The sequence below is a fragment of the Meriones unguiculatus genome, assembly GCF_030254825.1.
Source record: "Meriones unguiculatus strain TT.TT164.6M chromosome X unlocalized genomic scaffold, Bangor_MerUng_6.1 ChrX_unordered_Scaffold_31, whole genome shotgun sequence".
Classification (NCBI taxonomy): Eukaryota; Metazoa; Chordata; class Mammalia; order Rodentia; family Muridae; genus Meriones; species Meriones unguiculatus.
In genome coordinates this window covers 678,845-705,620 of record NW_026843707.1, presented here as the reverse complement: position 1 = coordinate 705,620, position 26,776 = coordinate 678,845, and the positions used below count along the sequence as shown (strand labels likewise).

The 26,776-nt window shown below is 37.2% G+C and overlaps 1 protein-coding gene across 10 annotated transcripts in view; it reads right to left on the bottom strand.

The window, feature by feature from the left end:
- The window catches only part of Znf182 (zinc finger protein 182), a 57,220-nt gene that overhangs the window by 13,933 nt on the left and 16,511 nt on the right, over positions 1-26,776 (bottom strand). For all 10 annotated transcript variants that reach the window (XM_021627337.2, XM_060376802.1, XM_060376804.1 and 7 more), the window contains 2 exons: positions 615-759; positions 330-464 (listed from right to left, as the gene is read on the bottom strand). In XM_021627337.2, coding sequence (XP_021483012.1) covers positions 330-464; positions 615-759 — 280 coding nt within the window. The remainder of the gene's footprint in view (positions 1-329; positions 465-614; positions 760-26,776) is intronic.

Here is a 26,776-nt window from a genome sequence, read left to right as displayed (position 1 = left end):
AAAGCAAAAGAAAAGACATGAAGTTGGGAGGAAGATCTGTTGAGGGGCCTATGGGAGTGATAGGAGGTGGGAAATGGCTGGGTAAGTGTGATCATGTTTCATTGTACGTATGTACAAAATTCTCAAAAATAAAAAATAAAAATTCACCATTTTGCAATGATTAGTGAATTAACTGGCCTAAGCAGTAATTATCAGTAACTAACAGCATAAAACAGAGACAAGTGTGCATGACAAACCTCCTGATGTTAATAATAGGAAGGGAAAGGAAAGCCCTGAATCTGATCTAGCTTATAAGAAAAACAAGACAGAGGGTTGTATTAAGATACTACCTGGGAAGCTCTGAATTTGAATTTCCCCATCTTCGGGGTCTGGTTCTTCTACCTCCAGCTTGATAATGAGATCTGGTTTAGTAACATGCTGTTCTGAGGATGATAACTGGTAGATACCTCTTTGGTCCTCAGAGCCTGAAACAGAAGAAGTTAGGGTCAGCACAAGGAACTTGTCACTTGACATAACCAATTTAGCCCATATTTTGAGTTTCCTTTAAGAAAAGGAAAATGTGATATCAAGCAAGCAAAGGCTCCCCGCTGAATACAACAGCCATCAAATATTACCTGTGGAAGTCACCTTAACCACAGAAATGAGGTTGCTGTAGGTCTCAAGCATCACATCTCTATACAGGGTCCTCTCTGGAGGGTTCAGGTATTGCCACTCTTCCTGGGTGAAATCCACAGCTACATCCTCAAATGTCACTAGTTCCTGAAATAGCAAGCTTTTTTTATTCTAAAATGCCAATCCCTGAATTATAAGTATATAATGTGAGGGAACAGCAAACTGAGCCACATATCTGTCTTGCATTTTCTTAATTGCTAATTGATGTAGAAGGGCCCAGGCCACTGTGGCACCACCATCCCTATACAGATGGGTCTGGGTCTATGAGAAAAGTACCTGAGTAGGGTAGAAAGAGCAAACCCATAAGCAGCATTCCTCCATAGTATGCTTCAGTTCCTGACTTGTTTCCTGAAAACGAGTGATTCTGAGATAACTACAGCTTAAAAATTACACTTCAAAATTTATCACTGACCTAAATGTAGTATCTAAATTCATAGTACTTGTAGGGAAAATAAGTATGGGATAAACATCTTTAAACCTTGATGAGTTAAGTATTTTTCTGTAACACAAAAATTCCAAAGATACTCACTCTGTTTTTGATGCTCACTTTTAAATATAATGAAAAGATAACAAGAGAAATAAATATTACAGATCAAATATCTGATAATATAAAAGTACTTCTAAGTGTATAAAAACTAAAATAAGATATAAGAGCTATATGCACTTTTTTCCCTGTCTGCAGGGGTACACAGCCAGCAAAGGTCCATAACCTCCAGTTTGGAGGAGGTCTATGGACCCCACGATCATCTAGGCCTGCAGGTCCTTAGGAATAATGGGTCCTTAGGAACAGCCATTAGAACCTGCCTAGCCTTATTCTTGCCTACTAGAGGATACAGCCAGCAGAGGTCTATAACCTTCCCTCTGGAAGAGGCCTGCCTGTCCCAGAATCATCCAGGCCTGTGAGAACCCAGAAACAGCCAGGTTAGAGCCTGGCCAGCCTTTCTTCTGGCTACCGGGGACACAGCCAGGAGATCAATATACAGGCTTGCAGATCCCTAAGAATACCTAGATAGCAGAAGTGAGCAGTCTGCTATTCTCTGAGATCCACTATAGGCCTAAGGTTCTACCTGCCTCCCTGAGGAGTCCTGTTAGCAACAGGAACATCAAGCCAACACCAGGGACAACCAGATGGCTAAAGACCAGTGTAAAAAATCACAACAAATGCCATGAAAGTATATTACCAGAACCCAGCTATCCTACTACAGCAAGGTTTCCCCTACTACAGCAAGCCATGGAAACCTTGACACAGCTGAAGCAAAAGAAGACGGCCTTAAATCCAACATTATAAAGGTGATAGAGGCCTTAAAAGAAGATATGAATAAATCCCTTCAACAAATACAATACAACTCAAACAGGTGAAGGAAATGAATATACTCATTAATGAAATATAGGAAAATACAATTAAAAAGTGAAGGAAATGAATAAAATTGTCCAAGACCTGAAAATGAAAATAGAAGCAATAAAGAAAACACAAACTGAGGCCATCCTGGAGATGGAAAACCTAAGGAAGAGAACAGGAACTACAGTATCAACAACAGAATACAAGATATGGAAGAGGGGATCTCAGGTGTAGAAGAAATTGATATACATCAGTCAAAGAAATGTTAAATTTAAAAAGTTTCTGACACAGAATATCCAAAAAACCGGAGACACTATGAAAAGACCAAACTTAAGGATAATAGGAATAAAAGAAGGAGAACAATCCAACCTCCAAGGCCCAGAAATTCTTTTCAACATAATCATGGAAGAAAACTTCCCCAACATAAAAAAAAAGAGATACTATAAGCATACAAGCTTACAGAACACCAAAAAGATTGGATCAGAAAAGAAAGTACTCCCACCATATAAATAATCAAGACACTAAATGTACAGAATAAAGAAAGAATACTAAAAGCTGCAAGGGGAAAAGGCCATGTCACATATAAATGCAGACCTATCAGAATTACACCCAATTTCTCAAAAGAAGCTTTCAAACACAGAAGGGCCTGGAAAAATATCTAACAGACACTCAGAGACCACAGATGTCAGTTCTGACTACTATACCCAGTAAAAGTTTTAAGCACTATAGTGAAAGAAAACAAGATATTCCACAACAAAAAATGAATTTAAAAAACATCTATCCATAAACCCAGCCCTAGAGAAGAAACTAGAAAGAAAACTCCAATCTAAGGAAGCTAACAACACCATAGAAAACAAAGGAAATAAATAATCCCATATCAACAAAACCAAAAGAAGGGAAGCTCCCCCACACACCACACACATACACTCTACCACCACCAACATCAAAATAGCAAGAATTAACAATCACTGGCCATTAATATCTATCAACACCAATGAACTCAATTCCCCAATAAAAAGACACAGGCTAACAGAATGGATGGAAAAACAGGATCCATCATTCTGCTGCATATAAGAAACACAGTAGCAAAGATAAACATTATCTTAGAGCAAAGGGCTGGAAAAAATTTTTCTAAGTAAACGGAAGCAAGAAGCAAGCTGGAGTAGCCATTCTAGTACCTAAAAAAAAATAGACTTTCAAGCAAAATCAATCTGAAGAGATGGGGAAAGACCATTCTCAAAGAAAACATCTATCATGATGACGTCTCAATTCTGAACATCTATGCCCCGAACACAAGGGCAACGACATTCATAAAAGGAGCATTACTAAAGCTTGAATCACACATTGAACCCCATACATTAATGCTGGGAGACTTCAACACTCCACTCTCACCAATGGACAGATCATCAAGACAGAAACTAAACAGAGAAATGATGAAATTAACAGATATCATGAATCAAATGGATCTAACAGATATCTACAGAACATTTTACTCAAACTGAGAAGAATATACCTTCTTCTCTGCACCTCATGGAACCTTCTCCAAAACTGACTACATACTTGGACACAAAATAAGCCTCAACAGATACTAGAAAATTGAAATAACCACTTGTATCTTATTAGAACACCATGGATTAATGCTAGATTTCAACAAAACAGAAACACAAGAAAACCTACAAACTCATGGAAACTAATCAGCTGTTTACTCAGTAACCCCTGTATCACAGAAAAAAATAAAAGAAAGAAATTAAAGACGTTCTAGAATTCAATGAAAAAGAAGGCACAACATATCCAAACTTATGAGACACAATGAAGGCAGTACTAAGGGGAAAGTTCATAGCACTAAGCGCCTTCAAAAGGAAATTAGAGTGTTATCATACTAGCAATTTAAAGGCACACCTTAAAGCTCTAGAACAAAGAGAAGCAAAAATACCCAAGAGGAGTGGATGGCAGGAAATAATCAAACTCATGGCTGAAATCATGAGTTTAAAAAACAAAGAAAACAATGCAAAGAATCAATGAAATCAAGAGCTGGTTCTTTGCAAAATCAACATGATAGACAAACCCCTAGCCAAATTAACTAAAAGCCAGAGAGAGAATGTCCAAATTAACAAAATCAGAAATGAAAAAGGGGACATAACAACTGGCCCTGAGGAAATCCAAAGAATCATTAGGTCTTACTTCAAAAACCTGTATTTAAGACACAAACATACATAATACATAATAAAGGCAATATACAGCAAGCCTATAGCCAATATCAAACGCAAAGGAGAGAATCTTAAATCAAGCCTACTGAAATCAGGGACAAGGCAAGGCTGCCCACTCTCTCCATATCTCTTCAATATTGTACTTGAAGTCCTAGACAACTAAAGACCAAGGAGATACAAATTGGAAAGGAAGAAGTCAAAGTATCACTATTTGCAGATGATATGTTAGTATACATGAGAGACTTCAAAAAAATTCAACCAGAGAACTGCTTCAGCTGATAAACACCTTCAGCAAAGTGCTGTATACAAAATTAACTCAAAAAAAAAAAAAATCAGAAGCCCTCCTGTATACCAAAGACAAAGGGCCGAGAAAGAAATTAAGGAAATAACATACTTCAAGATATCCACAAAAAACATAAAGTACCTTGGTGTGACTCTAAGCAAGCAAGTGAAAGACCTGTTTGAGAAAAACTTCAAGCCTGTGAAGAAATAAATTGAAGAAGATATCAAAGATGGAAAGATCTCCCATGCTCATGGATCGGTAGGTGAAAATGGCCATTCTGCCAAAAGCATTCTACAGATTGAATGCAATTCCCAACAAAATACCTACACAATTCTTTACAGACCTGGAAAGAAAAATCCTCAACTTCATATGAAAAAAACAAAAAACCCAGAATTTCCAAAATGATCCTGTACAACAACAGATCATCTAGAGGTATCTCCATCCCTGAACTCAAGTTGTACTACAGAGCAAAAGTAATTAAAAACAGCATGGTACTGGCATAGAAACAGAATGGTGAATCAATGGAACTGATAGAAGACCCAGAAATAAATACACACACCTACAGATACTTGATTTGTGACAAAGATGCCAAAACCATTCAATGGAAAAAAGACAACATCTTCAACAAATGGTGCTGGTCCAACTGATGTCTACATGCAGAAAAATGAAAATATATCCATATTTACCACCCTGCACAAACTGAAGTCCAAGTGGATCAAAGATCTCAACATAAAACCAGACACATTAAATCGGTTAGAAGAAAAATTGGGGAAGAGCCTAGAACTCATTGGCACAGGAGACAACTTCCTGAACAGAACACCAACAGCACAGGCTCTAAGAGCATCAATCAATAAATGGGACCTCATGAAACTAAAACGCTTCTGTAAAGCAAAGGACATTATAGTCAGAACAAAATGACAGCCTACAGACTGGGAAAGGTTCTTCACCAACCTTATATCTGTCAGAAAGCTAATATCCAGAATATATAAAGAACTAAAGAAGTTAAAAAGCAACAAATCAAGCAATCCAATTAAAAAATGGTGTACAAAGCTAAACGAAGAATTCTCTGTAGAGGAATATAGAATGGCAGAGAAACTCTTAAAGAAATGTTCAATGTCCTTAGCCATCAGGGAGATGCAAATCAAAACGACCCTGAGACCCTGAGATTTCACCTTACACCCATCAGAATGGCTAAGATCAAAACCTCAAGTGACAACACATGCTGGGGAGGATGTGGAGAAAGGGGAGCCCTCCTCCATTGCTGGTGGGAATGTAAACTTGTACAACCACTTTGGAAATCAATCTGGCACTTTCTCAGACAATTAGGAATAGTTCTTTCTCAAGATCCAGCTATACCACTCCTAGGCATACATCCAAAAGATGCTCAAGGTCACAACAAGGACATTTTCTCAAACATGTTTGTAGTAGCCAGAACCTGGAAACAACCCAGATCTCCCTCAATGGAGGAATGGATACAGAAACTGTGGTACATTTATATAATGGAATATTACTCAGCAATTGAAAACAAGGAAATCATGAAATTTGTATTAAATTTGCAAATGGTGGGATCTAGTAAAGATCATCCTCAGTGAGGTATCCCAGAAGCAGAAAGACACACACAGTATAAACTCACTTATAATAGGATACTAGACTTATAAGATGGGATAAACATACTAAAATCTGTACACCAAAAGAAGTTAAACAAGAAGGAGGTCCCAGGTAAGATGATCAACTCTCACTTAGAAAAACAAGTAGGATGGACACTGGAAGTAGGAGAAAACAACAAACATGACAGGAGCCTACCACAGAGGGCCTCTGATAGACTCTACCTAGCAGAGTATCAAAGCAGATGCTGAGACTCAAAACCAAACTTTGGGCAGAGTGCAGGGAATCATATAAAAGAAGGGGGAGTTAGTAAGACCTGGAGAGGAGAGCAGTGCCACAAGGACCAAATATATCTGGGCACAGGGGTATTTTCTGAGACTGATTCTTCAACCAAGGACAATGCATGGATATAATCTAGAACCCCTGTTCAGACGTAGCCCATGGCAGCGAGGCAACCAAGCGGGTTCTCCTAGTAAGGGGCACTGAGACTGTCTGGCACATGAACTCAGTGGTGATCCCTTTGATCTCCTTCCCCACCCAAGGGAGCAGCACCTTTGTTAGGCCACAGAGGAGGACATTGCAGCCAGTCCTGATGAGACCTGATAAGCTAGGGTCAGATGGAAGGGGAGGAGGACCCCCCTTATCAGTGGACTTAGAGAGGAGCAGGGAGGAGATGAGGGAAGGTGGGATTGGGAGGGAATGAGAGAGGAGGCTACAGCTGGGATACAAATTGTATAAACTGTAATTAATATAAAATATTTTTTAAAGAAAAATCCTGTATTCCACAAAATTGGAAAATCTATACAAAATGGATGATTTTCTTGAAAGATTTCACTTATGAAAGTTAAATCAAGATCAATTAAATAGTTTAAACAGTTTTATAACCCCTAAGGAAATAGAAGTAGTCATCAAGTTTCTCAACCAAAAAAAAAAAAAAAAAAAGGAAAAAGCCTATGCGGCCAGGCCAGATGGTTTTAGTGTAGATTTCTACCAGTCTCTCAAAGAAGACATAATACCAATACTCCCTAAATTAGTCCACAAAATAGAAAAAAAAGGAACATTGCTAAATTTATTCTATTAAGCCACAGTCACCCTGATACTTAAACCATACAAAGACTCAACAAAGAACAAGAATTTCAGACCAATCTCCCTCATGAAAATTGCTGCAAAAATACTCAATAAAACACTCTCAAACCAAATCCAAGAACATTCAAAAAACATCATCCACCATGATCAAGTAGGCTTCATTACAAGGAATACTTCAATGTACAAAAAAATTTATCAATGTAATCTATAACTTACCAGGTTAAAAAAAAAAAAAAGCACATGATAATCTCATTAGGTCAGAAAAACGCTTTTGACAAAATCCAATACCTCTTCATATTTAAAGTCTTGGGAAGATCAGGGATACAAGATGCATTCCTAAACATAATAAAGGCTATACACAGCAAGCCAATAACCAAGTTAAGCCAACATCAAGTTAAATGAAGAGAAACTTAAAGCAATTCCACTGAAATCTGTGACAAAACAAAGTTGCCCACTCTTTGTATCTCTTCAGTACAGTGCTTGAAGTCCTAGTTAGAGCAACAAGACAACTTAAGAGTTCAAGTGGGATACAAACAGGATGAATTCAAAGTATCCCTACTCGCAGATGATATAGTATATATAAGTGACCCCAGAAATTCAAGCAGAGATCTCCTACAGCTGATAAACACCTCCAGGTGGCTGGATACAAATTAATTTAAAAAATTTAGTAGCCCTCTTGTATATAAACAGCAAACAAGGCTGAGAAAGAAATTATAGCTATATAACCCTTTACAATAGCCACAAATAATATAAAGTATCTTGGTATAACTCTAACTAAGCAAGTGAAAGACCTGTACGACAAGGACTTCAAGTCTGAAGAAAGAAACTGAAGAAGATATCAGAAGATGGTCAAATCTCCTATGCTCATGGATCAGAAGGATTAACATACTGAAAATAGCAATCTATATGTTCAAAGCAATTTTTATCATAATTCAAACACAATTCTTTATAGACTATGAAAGAACCATTCTGAATTTCATATGGAAAACCAACCCAGAATAGCTAAAACAATCTTATGCAATAAAAGAATTTCTACCTGTATTTCCATCCCTGACTTAAATCTGTACTACAGAACAATACAGTAATAAAAACTGCATGGTATTGGCATAGAATCAAACAGGTGGATCAATGGAATTGAATTAAAGACCCAGAAATAAACCCATACAGTTATGGCTACTTGACTTTTGATAAAGAAGCCAAAACCATACAATGGAAAAAGAAAAGCATCTTCAATAAATGGTGCTGGTCCAACTGGATGTCTGCATGTAGAAAAACACAAACAGATCACCTTGCACAAAACTCAAGTCCAAGTGAATCAAAGACCTCAATTTAAAACCAGAAACACAAAATATTTAAAAGAGAAAATGGGAATTAGCCTTAAACTCATTGGCACAGGACACAGTTTCCTGAACAGGACACCAAAAGCTCAGGCTCTAATATCAACAAGGAATAAATAGACCTCATGAAACTGAAAAGCTTCTGTAAAGCAAAGGACACTGTCAACAGAACAAAACGTCAGCCTACATATTAGGAAAAGATCTTTATCAACTGTGCATCTGACTAAAAGCTAATATCCAAAATATACAAAGAACTCAAGAAATTAAGCACCAACTAACTAAATCCAATAAAAGAAGGGTTGGGCAGAGCTAAATAGCAAATTTTAAACACAGGAATATCAAATGGCTGAGAATCAGTTAAAGAAATGTTCATCATCATTAGTCATCAGAAAATTGCAAATCAAAACAACTCTCAGATTCCATTTTACACCTGTCAGAATCACTAATATAAAAAACTGAAGTAATAACTTATGATGGCAAGGATATGGAGAAAGGACGACACTCCTCTATTGCTGGTGGGAGTGCAAATTTGTATAACCACCTGGAAATCAATCTGGTTCTTTGTCAGAAAAATTGGGAATAGCTCTACCTCAAGACCCAGCTTTACCACTCCTGGACATATATCCAAAAGATGCCCCATCATTCAATAAGGACATTTGCTCAACTATGTTCATAGCCAGAAAATGGAAACAGCCCAGATATCCCTCAACTGAAGAATGGATAAAGAAACTGTGGCAGATTTATATAATGGAATACTACTCAGCTATTAAAAATAAGGAAATCACATAATTTGCAGGCAAATTGACGGAAGTAGAAAAGATCATCCAGATCCAGAAAGATGCACATGATATGCACTCCCTTATAAGTAGGTAGTAGCCATATAGCACAGGATAACCATCTACAATTCATAGCCTCAAAGAAGCTAACAAAGAAGGCCCAGGTAACAAGGAGTGCCCAAGGGAAGATATTTGAATCTTACCCAGCAGGGGGAAATAGAATAGACAGAGGAAGTGGTTGAAGAGAGCAAACAGGATAGGGGAGGGAGTACTAAGAAAAATGAGGGTAGGGATCAGATATAGGGAGAGTGGGGGATGGGGGACAGACAGAGGGTTTGCAGAAAGAACAGAATTCATGAGCAGGGCATCTCTGAGGCAAGCTGGAGACCTAGGAGACTGTACACATCTGGGAGGATATGAGGGTGACTCTAGCTGAGACTCCTAATAGTGGAGTGTCATTGAGAATGAAGAGGCCAGAGACTAACTCCAACCCACTCACAAAAACTTCGACTCAAAATTTACCCTGACTACAAGATGTGCAGGGATAAAGATAGAACAGAGATTGAGGGAATATCCAACCAATGCCTGACTAAACCTGAGACCCACACCAAGAGAGATAGCGAACCCCTGATACTATTAACGACACTCTACTATGCTTTCATATGGGAGCCTAGCATAGCTTTCCTTTTACAGGTTCCACCCAGCAAGGATCAAAACAGATGCTAGGACTCACAGCCAAACATTTGGCAAAGTGCAGGGAGTCTTGTAGAAGAGTAGGGGAATGGATAGAAGGAACTGGAGGGGACAGAAACTCTACAAGACCAACAGAGCCAACTGACCTGGACCCATGGAGGCTTGCAGATACTGAAGCACTAACCAAAGACCACACATGAACTGGACATAGGCCCCCTACACATATGTACCCAAAGGGCATCTTGATCTTCATGTGGGTTCTCTAGTATGGGGAGTCTGACATGATCTCTGTTGCATGCTTTTGATCACTTTCCCTCGGTGTGGCTGCCTTGCCAGTCCACCAAGGAATAGGATGCACTCAGTCTTGATATGCTGGGGTGGGGTGGTGGTGGTGGGCTCCGACTTTTGAGGGGCAGGGGAGGGCGAAGGGAGCATGGAACAAGAAGGAGAGGTGGGAGGAGGCTATGATTAGGTTGTAAAGTGAATAAATAAATTAATTAATAAAAAAGAACTATTTGCAAATACAAAACAAAAAAGAGAAGTATTTTACCAAACAAGACATATAAATGGCAAATAAATCCGTAATTGTTCAACATCATTAGTCATCAGGGAACTTCAAAGTAAAACTACAGTGAATGAGGTGCCACCAAACATCTGTTAGAATAGGAGACCTCACAGTATCAAGTAGTGTAGCTATGGAGCAGTGCTGGATCTCTGTTGTTATAGATATGAAGGAAGAAATACCACAGGCCTTTGAAAACCTTTTTCTAAGTGTGTCTGAAGTTAAGCATATACTACTTAACAGCCTAGTAATCACATTCCGAGGTGTATTTACTCCAGTGAAATGAAAATCATAGAGCCTCCAAAGCTTATAAATGAACATTTCTTCTAATCACTCAAACATGAAATAACCTAAATACTTTTCAGTCAGCAAATGTACAAGCTTGTATCCACATGTCATATTATTCAGCAACAGAAATGAAATAATTAATGAAACAAGTGATAATACAGATAGTAAATGTACTGTGCTAAATGAAAGAAGCCAGGCTCAAGCAGTTATCTGCTGGATGATGCCACTTATGCTAATAATGAGAAAGTAAACAACTACAGAGATAGAATACATATCAGTGGTTAGAGGACCAAATACAGCACTGGCTGACTACAACAGGAGTAATAGAACACTTGCCCTCATTGTGGTGCCCCCATTAATACAGCTATTCATTAAATACAACTATTCATTAAAAGGATCTTAAGTCTTACTCAGCTGGCCCCCGAGGCTCTCCACCTCCTTCTGGTCCACAGCCAGCTGTTCTACCTCCTCTGCGTGATTCATTTCCAGGCTATTTAGAGACATGTCTAAGCCCTCAGCCTTGTTGGTCAAACTGGCAAGAGCCTTCAGGTGAGCTGTGCCAGGGAGGACAGCTGCTCCTGATGGACACACTAGATATCCTCCAGTTCCCTCTGTTTCCCCTCTTCCAGGTACTTCTGAACCATTTTGGCTCCTGCCGAGGTGGCACGCAGGCCCTTAGCCTCCATTTGACCAGCATTCTCTGCTGGAGATGGAGACAGTGGGAGGAGAATCCCTGAAATCTTGTGAGCCAGTTGGACTATAGTATGCAGCAGTGAACAACAAAAGAAAGATCCAGCCACAAAGAAGGCAGAAGGTGAGAACTAACAACTTATGCTATGGCTCATGTGTGCCTATACTCACATCCAGGAACACACACACATGAAAAAACATACACGAGAGACACACAGGATAAAATTTAAAATTAAAATACAAGACTATAAGGCAAATTAATAAGCTAAAGAAAAGGCCTGAGGCAAAAGATGACATCCAAATAGATAACATATATCAGAATGTCTATAACTGAAGTTGAAGAGTCTTTGAAAGGAGGATATTTAAAACCAAACATGTACATCATGTGCAGGGGAATATAGGATGTCTTAGATACTATAGCCAAAAGTAGACACATACAAGTGGCCTAAAGAGAGTCTAATATCTTACTTAAGGCTAGACCACAGAATCAGTACAAATATAACTGAATATCATAGTAGCAGCATAGCACAGAAGCAATATGCAAAGACTAACAGAGGTATTTTGGTGTTTGGTTTGTTGCCTTCTTTTTGTTTTGTTAATGTTCAAGAAGCTAATATCTGGTCCAAATACATAAACAGGATGAAAATGAAACAAACAAACAAAAAGAAAACAAACATAGAAATAGATACCAAAAAAACCAGCACGGCTGGCTCTACTGAATAACAGATAAAAAAGACTGTAAGTTGAAGCAAAGTATTGGGGCACAGGGATCTTTTCTGAGACTGATACTCCAACCAATGAACATTCATGTATATAACCTAGAACTCCTGCTCAGATGTAGCCAATGGCAGCTCATTCTGCAAGTGGGTACCCTAGTAAGGAGAACAGGGAATATCTCTGACATGAACTCAGTGGCAGGCTCTTTGACCACTCCCCCCTCCTGAGGGGGGAGCAGCCTTGCCAGGTCACAGAGGAGGACAATGCAGCCAGCCCCATGAGACCTGATAAGCTAGGGTCAGATGTAAGGGAAGAGAACCACCTTATCAGCGGACTTGGAAAGGGGCATAGGAGGAGATGAGGGAGGGAGGGTAGGATAGGAAGGGAATGAAGGAGGGGGCTATATCTTGGATACAAAGTGAACAAACTGTAATTAATATAAAAAAATTAAAAAAAGGAATAGAAAAAAGACTGTAAGTGAAATACTTCTAAAGAGATACATTACTGAAAAATGGCCAATTCTTATGAAGATATAAGACATCTAAGCATATATAAAACAAACAATATATCGAAAAATGTATAAAGCAAAAGTTGACAGAATAGAAATTAAGCAGCCCTAAAATAATGAATATATTAATGTACTACTTGACTAATTATAGTCAATTGGAAGTCTAATGAGGAAGAGACCAACTGAACAAAGGTATAAAGCAATCAGACGTAACAGAAATGTATAGACTGCTAGACCCAATAATTAAAAAATAGATTATTTTCTCAGGTGTACACGGAATTTTTTTTTTAAATCTATACTTCAACACCACAATAGGATTTGGGAGAAGGGATTCCATTGATATATTAAAGAAAAACAATTTCAATAATTTTTAACAGATAAGCGTTTTCTTTTTCTCGTGTGTGTGTGTGTGTGCGTGTGTGTGTGTGTGTGTGTGGTGTCTGTAAGTGTAAGGACAGTGCACACAGAGGCCAGAAGAGGGTGTTTGATTCTCTGGAGCTAGAGTTGCAGGTGGTTGTAAGTTACCCTATATGGATGCTGAGACTTAACCTTTGGTCCTCTCTTAGAGAAATATGCACTCTTAACCCCCTACTGAGCCATCTTTCTAACCTGTGCTTTCTTTTTCCTAATATGATCATATCAAAGCCAATAGAATTTATTATTATATGTTTAAAACTGCCCGGTTAGAACTCTAGCATAACTGTCATCAGATAGACTTTACTCAGCAACTGATGGAAAAAGATGCAGAGACCCACAGCACACCATTGGGCAGACCTACGGGAATCATGCAAAAGAGTAGGAGGAAGGATTATAGAAGCCAGAGGGGTCAAAAATACAACAAAACTACAGAATCAACTAATCTGGGCCCATAGGTGCCAGAGAGATTGAACCACCAACCAGAGAGTATACATGGAACACACCTAGGCTCCTTACACATATCTAACAGTCATGTAGCTTAGTCTTCATGTGGGACTCCTAACAGCTGGAACTGGGTTTGTCTCTGACACTGTTGACTGCCTTTGGACCCCTTCCCCCTACTGGGCTGCCTCTTCTACCTTCAATAGGAGAAGATGTGCTTGTCTTACTACAACTTGACATGACAAGGCTGGTTGATATCCATGAGTGGCCTCCCCTTTTCTGAAGAGAAAGGGAGAAGAGGTCGATGGGGGTTAAATATTTGGAGGAGAGGAGGGGGGGGAAACTGCCGGTGGGATGTAAAGAAAATGAATGAATGAATGAATGAATGAATTATTAATTAAAATAAAAACTGTCCAGGTAATACACCTAAATTAGAATTTATTAAAACTTAGTCAAGCTTCTGAGACTATAAAAGTATAATGCTCTATTATATTTTTACCATATGCTAACTTTAATTTTAATCTAATTATTAACTTTCCCATAATTAGCCACTACCAAATAGATAGGGCTGAAGCTGTAAGAACTTATAGAAATATCCATCAGAATTTTGAAATTTTAGCAAAATGTCTTTGTAAGAGCTTCTTGTTAACTTAGTCACATGGAACATTTTCCAGGTATGTTACATCACAAAATAAGTCTCAATATATTTAAAAAGATTAAAATCATACAAATAACTTCCATCCACAATAGGATCAAAGTATATTAAGAGCAAAAGAAAAAGTAGAACTGTGGTGCACTGTAAAGAGGGCAAAACTTCGAATAAGCATAGATGGTTATAATAAGGGAATACTTAAAAAAATCATATTCCTTTGACAATCTAAAAGAAATGGACAAATTTCCAGATTAATCTAAGCCATCACAATCAGACTAAATAGAGACTACCAACTTAAAGAGACCCATTAAAAAAATCTTCTAGGCCAGGTGTGGTGGTGCATACTTTAATCCCAGCACATGGGAGGAAGAGGCAGGGAGATATCTGAATTCAAGGCTATCCTGGTCTATACAGTGAGTTATGGACCAAAAAATGGAATTAAAGACAAAAATCACATGAACAATTAAATAGATTAAGAATAGGCCTTTGCAAAATCTAGCATTTCTTCATGATAAAACTTCTAGAAATGGTAGGACTGAAGGAAACATAATTCCACATAATCAAGGTTATATATTACAAACCCACAGCTAACATTATCCCAAATAGAGAAAAACATGAAGCAATTCTGTTAAAATCAGGAAGGAGACAGGGTTGTCCTCCACTATATAGTATTCAAAGCAGTAGTTAGAGAAAAAAAAAAAAAAAGGAAGAGAAGGTAATTAAAAAGATACAAATAGGAAGAGAAATCAATCATCCCTATTTGCATATGATGTATACATAAGATGATATGCAAAAAACTCCCAAAATTCTACCAGAAAACATCTAGAAATGATCAATAATCTCAGCAAAATGGCAAAGAACAAAATCAACTTACAAAAATTCAGAAGCCTTTCTACATACCAAGGAGAAATACAGCGAGAAAGGAATCGTGGACACATTCCCATTCATACTAATCTCAAATAATATCTAGGAATTACCTAACTAAGGAGATAAAAAAAAACCTTTACAATGAAAACTTCAGATCTCTGAACAAAGAGATTGAGGAAGTCATTAGAGAATGGAAAGACCACCTATGTTCATGGACTAGTAGAATTAATGTTGTAAAAATGACCATCCTGGGCTGGAGAGATGGCTCAGGGGTTAAGAGCACTGGTTGCTCTTCCAGAGGCCCTGAGTTCAATTCCCAGCTACCAAGTGATGACTTACAGCCATCTACAATAAGATCTGGTGCCGTCTTCTGGAATAAAGATATACATGCAGACTGCATACATAATTAATAAATAAGTCTTTAAAAAAATTCTGTAAAAAGAATGACTATCCTACCCAAATCAACTTTACAGATTTACTTCTATCCTAATTCAAAACCTCTGACATTCTTCACAGAAATAGAAAAAAAATAATAAAATTAATACAAATATATTATCTATATTATAATATGATTATATATAATTTTATAATATATAAATTATATATAATTTTATATTATAATATAATTTTATAACAATATAAAATATGTTAAAATAATAAAATTAATATAGAACCTCCAAAGATCCAGGATAGCCAAAACAAGCCTGGGTTATACTGGAACACAACCACAAAACAAAACAAAACAAAACAAAAAAACAATTCTGCAGCGATTACCACTCCAGATTCCCAGATACATTACAGAGTTTTAGTAATAAAAATAGCATTGTACTGGCACCAAAACAGACATGAAGAAACAGAAAACAGAACAAAACAGAAGACCCAAACATAAGTGCATGTGACTATAGCACTTGATATTTGACAAAGATGCCAAAAACACATACTGGAGAGAAGACAACAAAGAGTGTTGGAAAATTTGGATGGCCAGATATAAAAGAATTAAATTAGAGTTAAGTCTATCACCCAGCAAAAAATCAGCTGCAAGTGGATCAAAGACCTCAATATGAAAATTGCTGAAACTACTAGAATAAAATATTGGCAGTGCTCTATAAGGCATAGGTATTAGAAGAGAGTTTCTGAATAGGACTACATTTGCTGCAAAATGAAGACCAACAACTGACAAGTAAGACCTCATAAAACTAAATATCTTTTGTATAGTAAACAAAACAGTTAATCAAAAAAGAAGGAAGCTCATAGAGTGGGCATGAAACTTTGCCCCTTAAACGTCTGACAAGATTAGTATCAAAATATAATGAACTAAAAAACAAAACAAAAAAAACAGAGACAAGAAAACAAGTAGAAAAAATAAAAAAGAAAATGCCCTATGAATCTAATCAGGGAATTCCCCAAAGAAGAAATAAAAACGGGTAGGAAATACCTCAAAGTGTTTAACATCTTTGGCAATTATGGAAATGAAAACTAAAACTGAACTGAGATTTTTACCTTACCATAGGCAAAATTGATAAGATCAAGAAAACAATTAACAACAAAGCCTGGCAAAGAAACCCTCATTCACTGTTGGTGGGATTGCAAACTGGTACAGCCACTCTGTATGGAGAATTCTAAACAAAACAAAACAAACAAACAAACAAAAAAGCTAAAACTAAATCTATTATATGACCCAGCTATACCACTCCTTGGCATATATATGCTCAAAGAACTTTACATCCTACTCCACAGATAGTTGCTCAGCTCTGCCTGTACTCATAATATCTAGGAAATAAAAACAAACATCCTTCAATAGATAAATGAATAATGTAGTACATATATACAACGAAATATTATTTACATGTAATAAAATGAAATCATGAAATTTGCAGAAAAATGGATGGAACTAGAAAATATACCAAGTGAGGTACCACAGACCCAGATAGCGAAGCATCTCAGTTGTGGACCACAGCTCCCAGTCTTTAGATGTGAGTATATAACCTAGAATTAATTGAGATAACAGGAAAGGACTGCAGGGGGATGGGACAAGCATTGTGAGTAGAAGCTCTAGAGAGAGAGGTAGGACACTGGTGTTATAAAGAGGAAAATGGGAAAAATGGAAGAGCACTTTAACAGGGGAGGTGGGAAGAAGGACAACACAGAGGGAGAAGGAAAGAGGAAAGAAATACTAGTAAGGAATTTTGAAAAATCTGTAGAGAATCATTTATGTTTACTTAAAATTACACATCTCTATGTGTATATGTATGCATACATATATATAGCTTATACATATATGTAGCATACATATGTTCACCCAAACAAAAACCCCAGTGCCAGGCAAGGGAGACTTCTTTTCAAGTTGCTGGTCAGCGGAGTTGAAGAGACCTCTAAAACAATGTAGGCTACTGTCTTACTCCTTTATTGTCTCCCAGAAATTGAAAATTCGCCTCTGCTGCTGAAGATAGCACACAAGTCTTGGAAGAACAGAGCTGGATCTTGCCTGGAAACCTCCTCCCTGAGAGCCAACTTTCATAATACTTGAAGAAGCTATGCAAGCTGCCAAAGAAAAACTAGCAACCCAACAAATGACTAGAAGAAAAAGACATCCTTAAAGGTACAGTAGTGGCACTTGTATCCTGGGAGGAACCAACAGCCATCTAATTGGACTTAATGCCTGCTCAAAAGATAAAAATGCATGCCTGGTGAGGTCATGGACCCTAGAGGAAAACCTAGTTACTTCTTTAAACCAGTATAATTTCTGACTACATTATAAATATTTACTCTTACACCCAGAGATGACTATAGCCTCTCATTCCTCATCAAAGAAACTTCTTTGTGCAGCAGATAGACATGATTATAGAAAGCCACATGTGAGAGAACAGCCAGCCAACTGCAACGTGCCTATCGGTGATAAATATACAAAATATATATATATACCTAAGGTATACCTAAGGCTCAGGATATATCACAGAAGAGGGGGTAGAATTATAAAAGCCAGAAAACCAGGATAGGATGTTACTGTGAGACAGAATCTTAGCCACACTTAAGAAATCTCAACAAAATGGCTGCCTAAACATATCTGAAGAAAAAAAATGGAACACTAATTGGCATGTCAGTGTGGTTAGGGAAAATTTCACAAAGCCCTATCCCTAAATAAAGAGTTATAGGCAATTAATGGCTGCTGAGATAGGAAAAATTCAACCTTCCCTCAGAACAAAGCTCTTGACAGATTATCCAATCCCAAATGGTCAGCTCTAAACACATACAACAACTAAACAACACTAAATAGACTCAGTAGGTTGCATTTTAATGTTTATATGTATACTTTTACATATGTACATGTATAATACATAGTGATATGTAATAATATTAAATTAAAGAATAAAAGACCATGAATTTGAGAGGGAGTGAGAGGCTATGGGAGGGTTGGAAGGAGAGGGAATGGAAAAATGATACAGTACGCATATGTGAAATTCTATTAAAAAAGAATTAAAAACAGTCAAGGGCTGAAACTATAGTGATGGTAGTATAGACAAGATCCTGGATTCAATTCTCAGCACAGAGAGACAGAGATCCTGACATCAGAATTCAAACCTCAAAGCCAAAATGAATTAAACAACACATACAAAAATTTTCAAATGCTCAATTTTACAATGTGTAAAAACATTTATGAATATCCACGCAAGGAGAAAATGAACCACAAAGAGGGAGTACTTCTCATAAAAGTCATCTGACTTTTGTGTAAAAAAAAATGACTACTGAAGACCTAAGTTACATATTCAGTAATACATCGAGTGACAAATCAGTAAGTTCTATTATTATAGATATAGTATAAAAACACTCTCACAAAAATGTAGTAAAATAAAAAATGGTAATAATAGATTTTCTACTTTGAAATTAAAGCAAGCTTCTATTAATTCTTTGGGAAAAAGGAATAATGATCCAAAATTACAACATTTCTAAAACGAGTAAGAAAAACGCCACATCAAACTCCATGAGACACAAAATGGAGTGAATAAAGGAAAATTCAAAGCTTTAAACACCAAATCAGTAAGAATAAAAAAGGGATTTTTTCCAATTAAAAAATCAAGGGGAAAAAAACACAAAAGCAAGGACAATCAGACTTAATAAAAGAACTAAGAGATTAAATTTAAGAAAAGCAGTATGTTAAAAAATTTACCAATAATATACTAGTAAAATCAAAATCTTACATTTAAAAGAACAACAAATATAAATAAACCACTAGCTGACCTAATGAGAAAAAGTGCAAATATATACTATAGATGAGAAGTGATGATGAACAATAAATCAGAGTTTTAAAAACTGTCACACATATTTCAGTGCAAATGAATTTCAGAATTTAGATGAAATGGATATTTAAAAAAATACAAATGACTACAGTTCATCCTGGCAAAGTAAGTCAGATTAAGCAGATTGGAGTATTTTATAAAGTTACCATGGAACTAACCTCCAAAGGCTTCACATACAAATCTTACACAACCTTCAAAGACAATTCTAACGCTACCAAAATTCTTCCTGAGAAAGGACAATGAAAAGCTTCCACATTGTTTATATGAATCAAACATATTGGTACATAAGTGGATTTAAGACTGTACTAAACTGGAAAATAGCAGACCAGTTTCACTTGTGAAACTTCTAAATATACAGAATAAGACCACATTAATAAAATATGACCAAATGAAATTTATTCTAGGAATACAATGGTGCCCCAACCCCCCAAAAAAATTCATTAGTTTATTTATCATTTAAATAGAGTACTGTCTGAAAGTATAGCTCAGTGGTAGAGCACTTGCTTAGCATGTGTCATCAGGGAATGGCACTACTTGGGAGGGAGTAGGGGTGTGGCCTTGTTGGAATAGGCATGCCCTTGTTGAAGGAAATGTGACACTGGGAGTGGGCTTTAAGATTTCAAACGCCTAAGCCAGGCCCAGTGTCACTCTCTTCCTGCTGCCTGTGGATCCAGATGTAGAAATCTCAGGTACCTCTCCAGCAGTATATCTGTCTGCATGCTATTATGTTCCCTACCATGACTGCAATAGAATAAACCTCTGAAACTGTAAGCCAGCCCCAATTAAATGTTTCCCTTTATATATGGTTATGGTTATATATGGTTCTTCATAGCAATAGAACACTGAGTAAGACAGCATGTGCAAGACCCTGGTTTGATCCTAACCATTACAAATGAGGGACAATTTGTAAGATTTATTTTAATATCTTAGTAGAAAAAAATTGCTGAAATGGGGCTTAGAGGGTAACATGTTTGCCACAGAAACCTGGTGACCTGAGTTTAATTCCTGGAACCCATATAAAGTTGGAAGGAGGGAGCTTTGGGATTGGGAAATAAATATTTCCAATAAATAAATAAAAAAATAAATAAATAACAAATAAATAAATAATTCTTATTTTTTTAAGAAAGGAAAGGAAGAAAAGATGGCTCTTACCATCAAGTCTCACTTTATCAATAGGAGACACATCAGAGAAGAAGAGAACTGATTCCAAGAACTTTTCCACTGACCTCCAAACACACAAGCTTTTTTCAAAAAAGAAAAACACTGAAACAAATTTAGCAGCCATTTCTTATTTTAAACACCAATCCCCCAAAGGAAAGAGATCAGAATTCAGGGTCATTTACTTAACCAAGGGTTACTTAAACTTGTATTGACTAATTTCATGTCAATTTTGTACATTATATTGTGGGAGGAATATCCAACTGTGTTTTCTTTTTTTTTTTTTTACCTTTTTTTTAAAATTTTTCATCAATTACACTTTATTCATTCTGCATCCCCCCATAAGCCCCTCCCTCCTCTCCTCCCAATCCCACCCTCCCTCCTCCCTCTGCTTGCATGCCACTCCCCAAGTCCACTAATAGGGGAGGTTCTCCTCTCCTTTCTGATCTTAGTCTGTCAGTTCACATCAAAAGTGGCTGTATTGTCCTCTACTGTGGCCTGGTAAGGCTGCTCCCCTCCCCCCCAGAGGGAGGTGATCAAAGAGCAGGCCAATCAGATTATGTCAGAGGCAGTCCCTCTTCACATTACTATGTAACCCAATTGGACTCTGAACTGCCCTGGGCTACATCTGTGCAGGGGTTCTGGGTTATCTCTATGAATAGTCCTTTTTTGGAGTATGAGTCTCTGGGACGTTCCCTGTGTTCAAATTTTCTTGTTCTGTTGCTCTCCTTGTGGAGACCCTCCAACTGTGTTTTCAAATGCTGATTTCATTGCTTTGATGTCTGGTTACCACCCTGGTATGGGCATTGCTATGAATGTTGAACTATCTCCTCTAACCAAGTGATGATAAAGGGATGCTGTCCATTTATCCCTGAGTGGCTAAATAAAGATGCTGAAATCTATGACTGGGAAGAAGAAAAGGGAGGCAAGGAGATAGGGCAGCAGGAGATGTAGCAGGAGAGGAGGAAGCTGGAGAGAGAGGAGTCACCATGAGGCAAGATGGTGATGAGCATGTAGTTGTAAGCACACATGAAGCAAAAGCTGCTTGGGAGTCATCAGATTGGCAAGTGATTGGCTTTTACATGGGTTTTAAAGGTATTAAAGATATTATTAAGCTTAATAATAAATCATAGTCTCTCTGTCAGTCACTAGGGAACTATCTGGTTAAAGAACACCACTGCCATAAAATTTTCCTGCATTAATTAAATTAGAAAGAATAATTCAACTTTCTACACTGTATAATCATCTGGGAAGAAAGACCTTCAACTGAGAAAATGCCTCCATATAACTGGCCTGTAGGCAAGGCTATGGGTATTTTCTTGAACTGATGCTCGTTGATTGATGTAGGAAGGCCCAGACCACTGTGAGTTAGTATCATCTCTAGGCTTGAGGACCTATAAGAAAGCAGACAAAACAAGCCAGGGGGAACAAGCCAGTAAGCAGCCCTCCTGCCTCTGTTATAGATCCTGCCTTGAATTTCTGCCCTGACTTCCCTTTGATGGCAGACTATGATGTGGAAGTATAAAATACAATAAAACCTTATGCTCCCTAAGTTGTTTTTGGTCATTGCACTTTGTAACAGCAATAGAAGCCATAACTAAGACAACACTGAATATATGACCTTTCAAGGAATGTTAAAGATATAAGTCAATCCTGAAGTCAACATTTCACTTAATGAGAAAATTCTAGGGCTATCTCCACTAACATCAGGAACAAAGCAAAATACACAGTAATCATTACTATGAAATATGGTATTGTAGGAATTAGCTATTGCAATTAGATATGAGAAAATAAAAGAGTAAAACTAAAAATAAATAACAACTTTATTTGTAAACCATATAAGAGTATATGAAGAATCAACAATACTAAGCAAATATTTGAAGATATCAGAAAAACTATATAAGTAGTCAATTAATTCTCCTATATGAAAACAAATGCTAGTGAAATTATATAAACAGCAGAAAAATACCAAAAAGGAAAAATATTCAGAGATTTTTCAAAGAAATGTGAAATGTTATATGAAAATTGAAAAACCCTTCCTATAAACACAAATGATGACATTCCTTTTTAAAATGACATATAGTAAAACTAGTTTAATCTTTTTAAAATGTTGTCTGGCTTTAGTCCTTGGTTTTATAGCAGTAATTTTTAAGATTTCATGCTCATAGGAGTGTCTTTGTTGTATGAGAACCCTATCCATCTGGATACTATGTTATGATTTACACTGGAAGATAAGAGTCACTACCAAAGGGGCTGGAGGTGGAGACCAGCCACAGGAACAATCAGGCATGCTTAAATGAAGCCGTAATAAAAATTCTGAACACTGAAACTCACCCAAGCTACCCAATGGGCAATACTCCCAAAGTGCTATTGCACAGTGCTGTCAAAATAATGTTGACTCCACAGGGAGAAGAAAATGGCAGCTCTGAATGTGATACTTCTTTTAATTAATTATACTTTATTCACTTTATATCCCCAATAAGGCCCTCCCTCCTCTCCTCCTAATCCCACCCACCCACTCCCTTCTTCACACATGCCCCTCCCCAAGTCCACTGATAGGGGAGGTCCTCCTCTCCTTCCTTCTGATCTTAGTCTATCAGATCTCATCAGGAGTGGCTGCATTGTCATCTTCTGTTGCCTGATGAGGCTGCTCCTCCCTCAGTGGGAGGTGATCAAAGAGCAGGCCAATCAGATTATGTCAGAGACAGTCCCTCTTCCCATTACTATGGAACCCACTTGGACACTAAACTGCCATGGACTACATCTGTGCAGGGGTTCTAGGTTATCTCCATGCCTGGTACTTGGTTGGAATATGAGTCTCTGGGAAGACCCTTGTGTTCTGATTTTGTTGTTCTGATTCTGTTGTTCTCCTTGTGGAGTTCCTGTCCACACCAGATTTTACTATTTTCCACTTCTTACATAAGATTTCATGCACTACCCAACAGTTGGCCATATGTCTCAGCATCTGCTTTGATAGTCTGCAGGGAAGAGCCTTTCAGAGGCCCTCTGTGGCGGGTTTCTAGCTTATTTCCTGTTTTCTTCTTCTTCTGATGTCCTTCCTCTTTGCCTTTCCGGATGGTAATTGAGCATTTTAGTCAGGGTCATCTCTCATGATTAGTTTCTTTAGATGTACAGATTTTAGTAGGTTTATCCTATATTACATGTCTGTATTAGTGAGTATATACTGTGTGTGTTTTTCTGCTTCAGGGACAGCTCACTCAGGATGATCCTTTCCAGGTCCCAGCGAGTGACAACACATGCTGGAGAGGCTGTGGAGAAAGGGGAACCATCCTCCACTGCTGGTGGGAATGTAAACTTGTACAACCACTCTGGAAATCAATCTGGTGCTTTCTCAGACAACTAGGAATAGCACTTCCTCAAGATCCATCCATACCACTCCTAGGCATATATCCAAAAGAGGCTGAAGTACACAATAAGGACATTTTTTCAACTACATTTGTAGCAGCTTTATTTGTAATAGCCAGAAGCTGGAAACAGCCCAGATGCCCTTCAACTGAAGAATCGATGCAGAAATTGTGGTACATCTACACAATGGAATATTACTCAGCAATGAAAAATAAGGAAATCATGAAATTTGCAGGTAAATGGTGTGATACTTCTTAGACTATGCCTTAAATGCTTCTTCGCATAGCTGATTACAATTAGTAAGCTTTCTGCACAATAAGTCAGCACTGTGCAGCTTTCTGTGAGTTCTGGTGTACCCAGTGAATTATCAAATCCAACAGCAGTCTTAGTAATCCCTAAGAAGGATAGTTGAGAAGGATAGTCGCCTGTACGGATTGTACCCTCTAATAATATGACTCAGACATACAATCACAGGATGACACAAAGTCACAAAGATGTAGTTTAAGGTAATTTATAAATGTAATGAGGAGCAAATAAACTTTTTAAATGTGCTAAAGAATGTAGTACTGGAAGTACTCAGTGGTAGAGTCTTTGTTTAACATGTGCAAGGTCATAACTTCAACACCCAACACCATAAAAGGTCATATACAAAATATAAAAGTATATAAAAATTAAGGGCAAGGTTCAGTATGGTGATATATGCCACAGCAGGAAGAGTTTCAGACAGCATGGGCATCTGGCACATATGAGGCCAGACATTTTATAACATGTTATAAGACTAGTTAGAAAAATACTGTAACAAAAGTAAAATAACCAATCTTAAAGTACTGAGTCAAAAAAAAAAAAAAACTGTTGTTTTGGAGACAGAGTCTTGTTATGTAGCCTAGTCTGGCCACAAAGTCCCTACATTCCTGCCTCAGCTGTCTGAGTGCTGGGATTATAGTACGGACCACTGTGCCCAGCACATAAAACTTACTTTTTAATTAATGGCTCTAAAACAGGAGAATTATTTGGAAAAAGTTAATTTATATCTGTATATAATCCTGTGTTCAAGAACAAACAAATACAAAAAAATAAGATACTACAAAAATTGAAGAGTATACAAGTTAGTGCATTCATGACCTGACTTTATATTCTAACCATGAAGAAAAATCCAGATATAATGAAAGATTGACTAAATATAACCATATTTTTTTAAAGTCGTTTTTTTCCAAAGACTTAAATCCATAGACAAATAACAAAGGAGAAAAATTACTGTAACATATATTTTAGGCAAAAGGTTTATATCTAGCCAATAAGGTGGCTCAGTAGGTAAAAGTGCTTGCTGCTAAGTCTGGTGGCTAAAGTTCTATCCCTGGAACCCAACAACAGAAGTAGGGAACTGACAACCACAGATTTTCCTTTGAGATCCACATGCATGCCGTAGTGCAAGTGCCTACATACATACACACAGACATATGAGTGCACAAAATAAACAAATAAATGCAATAATTTTTTAAAAGTTAGTATCATTGATGTATAAGAAACTCTTAAAGAGAAAAAAAAGCAAGTAAGTGATAGAAAAAAAATTTGAGACAGAGTTCCACTATATATACTGGCTGTCCTAGAATTATGTAGACCAGGCTGGCCTTAAACTCACAGAGATCTGCCTACTTTTGTTTTCCAAGTGCTGAGATTAAAAACATGTGTCCTCATGCCTGGTCAAAATATGAAAAATCTTTTAATAGTTCGTAAATATGCAAAAAGATATTTAGCTTCATGAATAACCAATAAAAACTAGAGTGATGCTATTTTGTTCCTAGGAGATGAATTAATTACAAGTGAACAATGTACTGTGTTGGTGCATTGATGACACTATCATGCATGGTTGGTAATAATGGAAAACAGGACAATCACTATAGAATGGAATATGACAATGTAGAAAGGAATGTGACAATAGCTCACCAAACAAACTTATTTACCTTCCTGTACTGCCACTTATAGGAACTTATATAGAAGATACACCTGCACAAAAAGGCACAAGCATATGCAAAAAGTAATTTATTGTAGAACTACTCTTAATTGAAAAAGACTGGAAACAATTTAAATACCCTCATACAATGTTTAAACAAAGGAGTGTAGCCACTAATATAGTACTATGTACCTATAAAAATAAATAAGAATAATATTAAAGAGATAATGCAAAGTACAAAATAACCTTTATAGTACAAAGTAGACATATAATACATGTTGTATAACAAAAATGCAACTAAAAGTAACTGTTTTTTTTTTCTTTTTTTTTTTTTTGGAATCTAGGTGTCCCAGTTAGGATATCTATTGTCATGAGGAAACACTATGACCAAAAGAAAGTTGGGGAGGAAAGGGTTTATTCAGCTCACACTTCTATACTAATGTTCATCACTGAGGAAGTAAGGACAGGAACTCAAGCAGGGTTGGAATCTGGAGGCAGAAGCTGATGCAGAGGCCATGCGGGGTGGCTGCTTACTGATCTGCTTCATATGGCTTGTTCAGCCTCTTTCATATAGAATCCAGCACCACTAGCCAGGGATTGCACCACCCAAAATGGGCTCAGTCGGATCTTACAGAGGCAGTTTCTCAACTGAGATTCCCTCCTTTCAGATAACTCTAGCTTATGTCAAGTTGACATAAAACTAGACAGCACAACTGACCCTTGACACACAAACACATCATTGTCAAACCATAACCTTTCCCTTCTTGTTCTTCCTTGCAATCACACATTAACAGCAACATTACAATATAAACATTCCGAATTTTTTAAACCCTAGCCTTTAAAAATTCAAACATTTAAAATTTCAG